Genomic DNA, 12,500 nt, shown 5'->3' on the forward strand with positions numbered 1-12,500 from the left:
TTAACATCATTGAGGCCATTGAACTCAGAACAAACTGACTGCAAAAATCTAACACTATGAAGAACAAGTAAACAACTTGTCTGCACGCCAAAGCCAACCCTGTCCGAATGAATTCTTATGTAAGATGATCAGGGTTTTCTAACAAGGCGCACAATCAATTTTGTAATATGATGATTCTTTAATCTTTAATCAAGGTAATTGGTACGGAAGCCTGTCCCCTACAGGCACTAAATGCTAATCCAGCAGTTTCAGCCATTTTAGTCCAATCATTTTTGGACGTGAGCAGCTTAAAATTCCCGCTACTTAAGATTGTTAAGTTCTCCAGTTGTTTATTCCGCTACGAGAAATTCTGCTCGATATTGTGTTTCAAAGAAAATTCGTCTAATGTATATATTTAGGAAAGCCTTAAAGAGGAGTTAGTCCTCGATTATTGTTTATTTACGTTTTCTTTCTTTTTCAGGTATTTTTATAATTAGTCTGAATACCATCACGTATACAGTACTTCACAATTATTCCACGAACGCGAGTGGGATATGAAATAACAGACATCAAACTGGGCGCGTAGCGCCGACTTGGCTTAACTCACACCAAGCAAGCGCGAGTGGAATAATTGTTTTATTAACGAATTATGGGTAATTTGTCCCTTCTTCATTTGGTAAAAACCAGAACTTGATGCGTTCATTTATCGGATCTTTTGAAAAGCATGATATAATAGCTCATCAAAACAAGACCAAAACCAAAATTTGTCGCATTTTCTTAACCATGGTACCGGGTGTTCTGCGTTCGGAGCTCCTCTATTAATACTCACGTTTAAAACAAGTTTAACAAAAATGGATTTGAAAACAGCTAATATGGAATACGACAAACGTACTACAAAAATCATAAGAAAAAACTGAGGTCAAATTCTAGAAGACCGCAAGCGGATATATCTTGTTTTAAAAAAACAGATGTGGGTCAGAGTTCTCTTAAACTTACGTAACAATTTGCCACGTTTACTTCATACACATGTTCCTCGAATGGCCTCGAATCAACAAAACATCTGGACCTCAGTTTGCGATAAAAGCCCTCTCTTTTTGCTCGTGAACTGAATTAAATGAGCATAAACATGTCTTCTACAGCTTTTAAGCTTAATTTGCCAAAAACCACAAGGCAAAACCCTTTTTTGAACCAGACAGCTTTATCTCAGTTACTCTCTTGGTGTCACGCAAGGCGAAATTTGAAATTTCCAAATGCTGTATTCTCAAAACGAAAAACGCTACGGTGCCTAAAACTGGTAAAAGATTTACTTTTAGTAATTTTTTACCTGGTATGGATTAAAAAATCAGAAAACTTAGCAGCTTTGATTTTACATTTTGATGGCGTCGTGGCCGATTGAACACACTGATTCGATTCGCCAAAATGTTTAGCACAATGTCCAGTTGGGTTTCGACAAAACACTGACCCCCGGTCAACTGACCCCCTTACTGACCCCCCTACTGACCCACTATAAAATCAATGGGAAAATGAATACTGCTTACTTAAGCCTCAACAACCCTTTTTAAACGGCATTGTTCAACAGTATTTTAAGTCTAAGCACCTATTTTAAAAAGGTTAGTTTTCGATTATTGTTGTGATGGCCGATTACTTCATGTAAGCTAACCTTTTTAAAATTTAAATTTTTCTTAACCGTGGTACCGGGTGTTCTGCGTTTGGAGCTCTTCTATTAATACTCACGTTTAAAACAACTTTAACAAAAATGGATTTGAAAACAGCTAATATGGAATACGACAAACGTGCTACAAAAATCATAAGGAAAAACTGAGGTCAAATTCTAGAAGACCTCAAGCGGATATATCTTGTTTTAAAAAAACAAATGTGGGTCAGAGTTCTCTTAAACTTACATAACAATTTGCCACGTTTGCTTCATACACACATCAGTAAACATTTTTTTCTGCATAGTGAGTTTTATAAAAAACGAGGAAATTAACTCTGTAAATTAGGAAAGCTTAATTCGAGTGGAAGGCAGCAGGAGCCCATAGCCAATGCCTACAATTCTAATATCCGGGAGGGGTCGGGGGGAGGGGGGGGGGGTTTGGTACTCCCTACAATGGTCTATAAGGGGAGGCTCCGCCCGAAAGGAGTTACCGTACCTTTTTTCACGCTTCAGGTACATGAAAGGGAAGGGATTTCACAAGTCGAACTATACTGAAAGAGTAGGGAAATCTGCCATTTTGGTATTATTTAAAAGGGCCTTTCATTATTTTCCAATGGAAGGTATACGAAAGGGGTATCTTTTCTGCCAAAAATGGTATATAAGAGGGTAAGGGGTCGGACTTCGGGGCGGAGTCTACCTGTATTAATTTTTTTTAGTACCCCTCCGGGCTCCAATACTAGATATTTTAAGCAAGAGCCGATACAACGTAGATTTGATTTTAGTGATGTAAAAAAATCAAATCTACGTTGTATCGGCTCTTGCTTAAAATATTTAGTTTCTCAACTTGAAATAACGCCGATCAGATCAAGCCACTGATCCAACGTACACCGACAGGAAAATTGTCCACGGTTGCTTGCTTCGAAACTCCAATACTAGGTCTATGTAACGGCATTTTCACATATCAAGCTATTTTTAGTCCACTTCTGAAATACGATTCAGCTTGTACGGGTGACCATTCTCAATCCCATGGGTAATAATTTCACATGCAAGACAATTGATTAGCTGGAAAAGTCTGGTTTTGCGGGAAAATCAATCGAAAAATAATTCTGTCTGTAAAAACGCCTTTCCACATTCCACAAATACAATGAAGTTGAACGCCCTAGTCATGTGCTCGTGAAGCCCGTTAAGTGATGCGAGACAAAAAGGCAAAGTTGGACTCGAGCCCCTCGGGCTCATATAGCTGAACTGCTCATTCCAGTTTCAAGCAGCTCAAGGCGAATGGGAGTATATTGTTACCTCCCCCTCCCCTGGTATGCTAGTCCTAGTGATGTCGACGTATACACCTTTTTAATAAGTCTAATAAATGCCGTTTTCCGCTAATCACGTCAAACTCATGCTTTAATAAAATTTATTTAGAAATGTACAAAGGCTTCAAACAAGAAAAGAAATCGGAAAAGTTTTAGGCCTTTGTACATTTCTAAATAAAATTTGAAAGCAAGAGTTCTACGTCATTAGCGGAAAACGACATTTATTAGACTTATTAAAAGGGTGTATAGAACGTTTTCACAGGAGGTCGCGGCGGCCATGTTGGTGTTCCAAAACAAAGGAATGGCGGCCATGATGGTGTACCAAACTAACCTCTGGGATTTGAACTCTTTTTTTATGCAAATACTTTCTTTTGTTTCAGCAATCCAATATGGTTGCTGGTCACGTGAGTGAAAACGCTCTATTCGCGTACACACCTATGGATGGAGATAAGAGAGAGTGGAACTAAGCTTCTTGACGAAGGAAACACTGAACACGGTGTACTGACTGAGTCAGGTGTTAATATCGCTCTAGCACTTATACTGCAGCAGCATTAAATACGATAGCAGTAAGCCGGGAAGCTGTTTCCTACGTTGTCATAAAGTCAGTAGATGTCACATTTGGACTCTCCTTTCAACAGATAATCCAAGCAGGAGGTGGGACGCGAGACATTTGGAGTGACCGAAAATGAATTGTGACAGTTGCCTCCCTGAAATACGGAAAAAAAATCGTTCCCTGAGAAAAGTCAAAAAATCGAAAGTGGTTCAGCGTTGTCTGTACTCTTATCGACAACGATATTCGTCATCACAGTGGTCAAAATGTTGTGGACTCACGAGGTGCAGCCGAGTGAGGAACATCAGTGCGTCTGCGTTTGTCCAGTGATGTGAATTAACCAGTCGTCTAACACGGATATGAGTTGTGTTTCAGTTGAGAAGCCTTTGCGGAACCTGTGTTGATGAGATGTCAGGAAGTCTTGACATATGACTTGATATGACCTGTTCCATCACTTTACCCGCAATGCAAGTCAGGGAAATCGGTCGATAGGTTTTGGGCGAAGACTTGTCATCTGGATGGGCGAAACGGTTACTGTTTTCCATTCTTCAGGTAGGTTGCCCGAGTCATAGGATTGTGTGAAGATAATTTGAAGCATTTTAACGCATTTGTTAGGAAAGTTTGTCAATATCCATGGCGATATAGGGTCAAGTCCTGCTGCTTTATTTGGCTTCAAGTTCCGTAATGTCTCCAAATTCAGGGAAAGGCAATGCGCCTTTGTTGGGATGTTTAATTTGCAGAGTCTTCATTTGTGAAAACCGACTGAAAGCGTTTGTTTAATGAGATGTTGGTTTTGTCTTTGTTGGAATAAACTACATTGTTCTCAACTTTCAGCGGGGGTACTTCGATGGAATCTGTTCGGTTAAGCTTAATATAATTCCAAAACGCCTTTCCGTCCCCATCCTCTAGACTACCACCGATACCTTCGTTCACATATTTGCTGTGCGCAAGATTGATTTGTTTCTTAACAGAGTTCCTATGTTTCTTGTATGCCTGCCACTGGGCTGCACTTTTCGATTTTCTTTCCTTCTTGAATAACCCCTCACGTTTTCGCATCATTCTTCGGATAGGTGTTGTTATCCAAGGCGGAGCCGCCGGTTTGATTTCACTTGTTTCTTCGGGATGTGATTGTCAACTGCTTGTTAGTTTAAGTCGTGATTTAAAGAAGTTCCAATTTTCATCAATCGTGTGTTCGCTACAATTTCTCTGAGTAAACTCCCATGCTATTTTTTTCTAGTTCTTCTTGTAGGCCACCCAGATTTCCTTTTTTGTATAAATATACAGAATAAGCAGGTTTTTTGTTCTCTTTGGGCTTAACAGACAGATCGAAAAATACAGAATCATGGACATAGCTGGGGCTTGGAGTATGGGTCTCGCTTGACAGCATGTTTGGATTTGATGTAAATTATAAATCGATGGTATTTTCTCCACGAGTCGCACGTTTTGTAAGCTGTGATGAGTTGTGTTCAGTTGAATACAGTCGATTAGAGTTTTCGATATTTCAATGTCGCTATGTCCAGTAATTTTCATATTCTCCCAGTTAATACCGGCGAGATTGAAGTCTCCACCAACATGTGGGTACGCAGGAGCTTGCAATTGATCCGAAAACTCATTGTTCACAGAGTTTATGAACTGCATGGTTGTTTCTATGCTTGAATGCGGGGGACGGTGGAAAGATGCAAGTAGGGTCAAGTAAGACGTTCTTTTGACAGGGCAACTGTAGAGAAGCCCTAGCGATTTCACAGTTGGTGTCATAACTTAACAGATAACTAGTGTATATATATCTTTGACTAGTCAATAAAAGCACCACCACCAAACGTGATTCTGTCTAAAACTAACAAACAAACTGCGGTTATAAACATAACGAGACAACGCATGTTGTAAAACTTTTTATGAAATTGACTTTTCGTATGCTCCAACATACATCTTCAGAAGTAACGATTACCTGAAGTACAAATGAATTTAAACACATTAAGACTAATACCAAACAAGGAAAGTAATGACAATGAAAAAATAAATGAAAATAAACAGACCTAGTTAAATCTGCTTGAAAAAATAAATGGCTAGTAGAGAAGACGTTTCTCACTGCCAACTTTTTCATTAAGCGCTGGTTTTAAATCGCGAATCAACAAGGTCTCCTTAATTTTACAATGTATATCAGACTGTCCAGTAGCTAAAATGTCAAAGTGATGCCATTTAATCCTGTGGCCTGTTTGCGTCATATGATCAGCAATGGCAGAAGAATGGCTGTTACTCGTCAGCACTCTGCTGAAATGTTCGGTTTTCCTGTCTTGCAATCGACGTTTTGTTTTCGCGATATAGTAATCACCACAATCCCAGCAGCTAGCCTTATAAACTTTTTTAGACCTAACGGAGCGGCTGAGTCTGTCTTTATAGGGAAAAAAAGACTTAAGTCAGCGAGTGATTCTGAAAATAATCTTGGAATTAAAACAACCATAGAACTTGTAAATACTTTATCTAAGCTGTTAAGTGACAATTTTACTTTGAATACTTAGATAAGATAAGACAATAAAAATTCTGTAACGACCGTTAAGTGATTTATCATAAGAAGCCTTTTTGCTTGCGGTTTTGCGTTTTAGAATATTAAGTCGGTATTTAAGTTACCTTTCGAGTCTTTCCATCATCTTCCCCCAACGTCCCACAAGGGAGCGTAAAGAGCCTTTAGCAGGATGCGCGAGAATTATGCCATATTTGTAGATATGATGCAGCTCTTTCACACGACAGTAATCACGACATTTCTTCGCAAGCAAGTAACTTACGTTGTTTTTTGTTGACATAAGCGAAGCAAGTCAACGCCGAAGTTTAAGATTTTTTAGCTTCAAGTTTTCTCAAGTTTCTTCAAGTTTCCAGCTTCAAGTTTTCAACAAATTTTTCTTCAAGTGTTTAACATTGTTTCAGTGATTTCAAGGGCAGCACCAAGGTAACTATTTTGCCTCTGCATAACTAGTTTTAGCCTACACGATTCTTTAGCCATGCCGCTTTATCGTTAACTTTTCTGAAATCGTGTGTAACGTTTCTATTAGTTTCTTTTTCTCTGTTTTTGTATTTGTTTAGAAGATGTAGTTTTAACTTTTCTACCGGCGTAACCAAACATTAATTTGTCCGTATTGTAATTCCACTTGTAAGTTCTTGCCTCGTTACGATACGACTTTGTAATTTTGTGCGAACCTTTTTTCAGTTCTCATGGTGTTAATTAACAATTATTCGCCGAAGGCGAAGTGATTATCGGTGAATATTCACCGAGACGAAGTCGAGGTGAATATTCACCGATAATCACTGAGCCTGAAAAAAAAACCTTTCAACGCGAAAATCATCCTCACTTGCAGTGGCAAAACGACTCCTGGCAGCCATTTTGTCCGTCGAGGTGATTATCGGCTGATAATCCCAGATAGCGAGCCAATGAGAGCGCGCGATTTTGTATAATCACCTGTGTATTTATACTAATAAACTTTAACATCAGTTTGTGGACATTGTTGACGTAATCACTGGTGCTATAGGATCCCATGGCAACACCATCGATCTGGTCGTAGTACTGGCCATCAAACACAAAATAGCTCCTCTTAGTTGCAAAAACAAGTAAATCTTTCAAGACAGAGCGCGGTAACTTTGGTGGATTGGTTAAAGCATATAATTTGTCTAGACAGATTTGTATTGTCCCGTCAAGCGGAACGTTGGTGAAGAGTGAACTAACATCAAAAGAGCAGATATATTCACCATTATGGTTGTATGTCTTGGCCCATTTTGCAAAGCTGAAGGAATCCTTGACGTCCTTGACAGTAATTGGTTCGTTGAGATAGGTTGAAGAACTCGAACAAGATAGGACGCAAGGTTATAGTTGTAAGTGTTAACAGGTGAGACAATATAGGGCGAAACGGGCAACCAGATTTATGTACCTTGGGAAGACCATAGAGGACAACGTGCGTAGAGCCAGATGGCAGTATTTTATGAGGCTAGCTGCTGGGATTGTGATGATTACTATATCGGGAAAACAAAACGTCGATTACAAGACAGAAAAACAGAACATTTCAGAGCGCTGACGAGTAACAGCCATTCTTTTGCCATTGCTGATCATGTGACCCAAACAGGCCACAGGATTAAATGGCATCACTTTGACATTTTAGCCACTGGACCCTGGGCACTGGACAGTCTGGAAATTAAGGAAACCTTGTTGATTCACGATTTAAAACCAGCGCTTAATGAAAACGTTGGCAGTGAGAAACTTCTCTACTAGCCATTTATTTTTTCAAGCAGATTTAACTTGTTAGACTTGCTAATCGTTTTGGTCTCAGGGATGTTGTTCTAAGCTGGTTTAGTTCGTACCTCACGAGTAGGAAGCAATTCGTTGGTATCAATGAGTGTTCCTCGTGCCTTGTCAACCTTGATGTTGGAGTGCCACAGGGCTCAGTACTAGGGCCTCTTCTTTACTTTCTCTATACTTCTCCATTAGCTGACGTTGTTAAGCGTCATAATGTCAGTTATCATTTTTACGCTGATGATTCTCAGTTGTATTTGTCGTTTAAGGGTAACCAACAGCTTGTACAATCAAGACAGTCTTTGGAGCAATGTCTCACTGACATTTCATCGGGGATGCTTGCTTGCTAATGGTTTGAAGCTAAATCATGATAAGACAGAGCTGATGTGCATTCACTCTAGGTTTCTTAGTCGCCCTCCATTAGATGAGATCTTAGTTAGTGGTGAAACTGTTGTCCCTTGTATTTCTGCTGTTAATTTGGGAGTAGTTTTCGATGGATGCATGACTGAGGAACTTCAAGTCAGCAAGATTTGCAAGTCGTCTTACTTTCACTTAAGAAATCTGTCTATTAGGAAATATCTTACTACTAATGCTGCTCACACTATTGTTCACGCTTTCATTTCTTCCAGACTCGATCACTGTAATGTTCTTCTTTATGGGCTCCCTAAATATCTTGTTGACAGGGTACAGCACGTTCAGAATTCTGCTGCTAGTGTTGTTACTTTTACAGGGAAGTTTGATCACATCACCCCTGTGTTGATTGATCTTCATTGGCTTCCTGTATACTATAGGGTTATCTTCAAGTTGCTTCTGCTCACTTATAAGGCCTTAAATGGTCTGGCTCCTTGCTATCTGTCTGATCTTCTTTCCTATCGTTCCTCTTGCTACTCTCTTCGCTCTGTTACAAATAAACTTCTTGTTGAAACTAGAGCTAAGCTCACCACTTATGGTTTTTGGTCCTTTTCATTCGCTGCTCCGAGACTTTGCAATAGGTTACCTTTGAATATTCGTTCTTGCTCCTCAGTTACTAGTTTTAAAAGCAGACTCAAAACGTTTCTCTTTACATTATTTCTTGATAATAGGAAATTTAATTAGTTATTTGATTTTTTCTTTTTAATCATTTTCGTTTTTTATCGACTGATTTGATATTTCTTTCATCATTTGTTTTATCATTATCATTTCAATAATTTTTTGTTTGAAATAATAACAATATTTTGTAGATCGTTTATAGATTTAACAATATTTATTGTATAATAACATTCCATAGAATTTAATGTTTTTAAATTATTGTAAATTACTGTAAATTGTAAATTGTAAAGCGCCATGGAAAGCGATCGCGATACATGGATATGAGCGCTATATAAATAAAGTTATTATTAAAAAAGGTTTGTTTATTTTCATTTATTTTTTCATAGTCATTACTTTCCTTATTTGGTATTAGTCTTCGTCTTTAAATTCATTTGTACTTTAGGTAACCGTTACTTCTGAAGATGTATGTTGGAGCATACGAAACGTCAAGTTCATAACAAGTTTTACAATATGCTATGTCTCGTTATGTTTATAACCGCAGTTTGTTATTTTTACTCAAGTTGAAATGGCCGAAGAATAAGAGTGTCTACGATGTGATTCTGTCTTTTCGGTAGACCACATAATCTGATGGAAAAATGCTGTACGTTGGCTTTCGACTAGAACACGGCAATGACTTATTTACATGATAAATACAAAGGTACTTTAATAAGACCACTTAGTTGGCCAGTGGAAAAAATAGGTAAGCCTCTATCTCCCACACTTAGGATTAACCACAAGTTGCTTAGCAACTTTTCGGCAACTTTTTTTTCCGCTTTTTGGCAACTATTAAACAGCCTTGGCAACTCTTGGTATTTTTAGCATTTTAAAAATATTTCTTTACTTTTTTCACGACATTTATTAGCTTTCGAGAGAAAAGTCAGCCAAATTCAACTGAGTTTGTAGACCCCAGGACTGGCCAATAGTGCACAGCTTGGTGTTGCATGCCTGTTCTTGAGATCAGCGGTATTGCATGGGACGTTTTTCAAGATGACGGACAACTGTTGAATCAGACTGTCAGCTGGGCAGAATGTGCAAATGAAGGCTCAATTAATCCTATTGCGGAAGCTTAAAGTCTAGGGGCAAATCTCGCTACCCCCGGAAAAGCTAAAATAGCTAGAGAAAGATAAATTCAGTCAGCCGAATCCGGCCAGGACTCCGGCCAGTAAAAAGCGCTGCACGCGTGGGCAGAATGATCTAAATCGCAACAAAACCAACTTAAAGTGCAAGCAAGTAAACGAAAAGCAACTTTTCGGCAAGTTTTTCGAAATTCAGCAACTTTTCCGCAATTTTGGAAATAAAATAGACACACTTTAATCGGCAAAGTTTTGGGAAATTAACGGCAACTTGTGGCTAAGCCTATCCCACAGTTGGCCTACTCGAAACACTGAAATGGTGGAGATCACTCGGGACTACTCGGACGTAAAACTCCAGCAATTGTATTGACTCCAACGTAGGTCATGTTGTTGTTGTTGCTGTTGTTGTTGTCGCACAAGCCATAGGTGATACGCAAGAGTAGATTTATTTATAGAACGGCTCTCTTGGGAGATTCAGCACATCAGGTGTTGTAAAGGCCAATCAAAACAGAGCTATCTCAGCGCCAAGGGAAATATGATACTTTCCGCAGGAAAATTCTGTTCCTAAGAATAAACTTACTCAGGAAAGAGTTGACTCAAGGAATAAGCGAGATTCGTATTCTCACGGTTAGACTGGATATAGCATGAAATGGACGCTAACGCGGGGGGAAAATTTGCATGTGAAAAAATAGAGGCTTCCCTTGAGGAGCTCCTGGTAATTCTCTTCAGTCGACGCTTACAAACACTCTTTCCATGTAAGATCAATCCCTGTATAGAACGCATTGTCGCCTGATGTTGTTAGATCGTCATCATACTCCGAATTCATCCGCAGAGTGTCCACTACTTAAATATAATAATATAATTACATCGTTTTTGTTTTGTTTTGTTTTGTTCTTTTAGCGAACGGTGACCGCTCAATTGCCGGATTAGAAATTGCTTGTAAGGGCTAGTGGCAATTATTGTGATTAAAGATTAAAGTATAAAAAGATGTGCCAAGTTTACCAGTTGTTTATTCTGCCAGGAGAAAATCCAATTGGTTTTATGTCCAACCGCCCTCCCATCCCACTGCTTTTGCGAAAAAGACAGAAGATAAAAGAGGAAAGAGATTTTTACTAGCAGAAACCCTCAGTAAAATTGCTCCCAATTATGTTTCTGCACCAGTGAAAAGCCTCCGAAGTGCTTGCAATTGTTGATTGGTGAGATCAACGCTTTGTCTGAGAATGCTAAAGAACATTTTGACCCTAGAACTGCATTTAATTTCTTTCTGTGTTGTTGTTGTTGTTGTTGTTGTTGTTGTTTCTATTAAGTACGAAAGGGTTATAATTTTTGCCGTCTTAAGAGATCTCAGTTAGGCTGTGATCCGTGATTTTTGCTGCAGAAAAATACCCTTGAACTCAAATAGTCGCACGTAATGGACTTGCCGCATCAACAATAATACTTCCTGAGAACGGCTTTTCTCAAATCCCAATGTCGGCAACATGCCACTAAGAAGATCAAGACAAAAGTCCCTGTTTTCACATTCTTGAGAAATCATAAAAATGGAATAACCTGGCGTTTAATTCCCTTTTCTCGTGAATCACCAAATGCTCATTTTAATGCCCCTAAAGATGAAATGCGGAACCACAATTCTGCTTCCTTTGAGCCGTGATCCAACCAGCTTGAGCTGAAGCAGAGAGTAATTATCATCTTCACCATCACTATCAAATTCTGGGTTTGCCCATTCGTGATATTTTATGTTGACTCTACAGGTAATGCTGTCGAGTAACCAAGTTGAAATTTCTAATCTCTTGACCTCAGGTGTTAAGCAAATATTGAAAACAGCGAATAACGAATATAACAAACGTGCTACAAAAAGAATGAGGAAAAACCGAGATCTAAAAAAAGACGTCAACAAAACATGTGGGTCAGAGCTCTCTTAAACTTATGTAACAATTGCCAGATGTGCTTCATACAAACGCAAAGCAATAAACGTTCTGTTTCCACATTGTGCGTTCTATTGAAAACGAGCAAGAGAATTCTGGAAATCATGAATATATTAATTCTGAATTTGACTGGAAGACAGCGGGAGCCCATTACCAAGAGCCTACAACTTCAATACTAGGGCTATGTAACGGCATTTTCACAGATCAAGCTATTTTTAGACGAGTTCTTAAAATAAGAGCTGGCTTGCACGAGTGACCATTCTCATCCCATGGTCGATGATTTCTCATGCAAGACTTGTGATTAGCTGGAAAGGTCTGGTTTCGCGGGAAAGTCGATCTAAGAGTAAGTCGGTCTGTAAAAACGCCGTTCCACATTCCACAAATACAATAAAGTTGAACGCCCCAGTCATGGGTTCCTGACGACCGTTAAGTCATGTAAGACAAAAAGACAAAGTCGCAGCCACTCGGGGTCACAAAGCTGAACTGATTATTCCAGTTTCAAGTAGCTATTAAAGGCCAATGAGATTAATGCTACCTCCGCCCTCCCTGGACGGAATGCCAGTCCATTGCAGGGCTGCCCACAGTATTGTGGCCGGTAACCGCTTACACACCTGGGTGGAGATAGAGAGCATGGAACTAAGGAGACACTGAACACGGTGACTGGGTCAGGCGTT

General features: G+C 39.2%; 1 protein-coding gene across 1 annotated transcript in view; it reads right to left on the reverse strand.

The window, feature by feature from the left end:
- Window positions 1–132, reverse strand: part of LOC138026447 (uncharacterized) — a 12,420-nt gene extending 12,288 nt beyond the window's left edge. Inside the window, exon 1 of the mRNA XM_068873812.1 lies at window positions 1–132. This exon is cut by the window's left edge and continues 26 nt beyond it. Coding sequence (XP_068729913.1) covers window positions 1–19 — 19 coding nt within the window. The 5' untranslated portion in view covers window positions 20–132.
- Between the last annotated feature and the right edge of the window lie 12,368 nt (window positions 133–12,500).

The sequence above is a fragment of the Montipora capricornis genome, chromosome 12 (genome assembly GCF_036669925.1).
Source record: "Montipora capricornis isolate CH-2021 chromosome 12, ASM3666992v2, whole genome shotgun sequence".
Classification (NCBI taxonomy): domain Eukaryota; kingdom Metazoa; phylum Cnidaria; class Anthozoa; order Scleractinia; family Acroporidae; genus Montipora; species Montipora capricornis.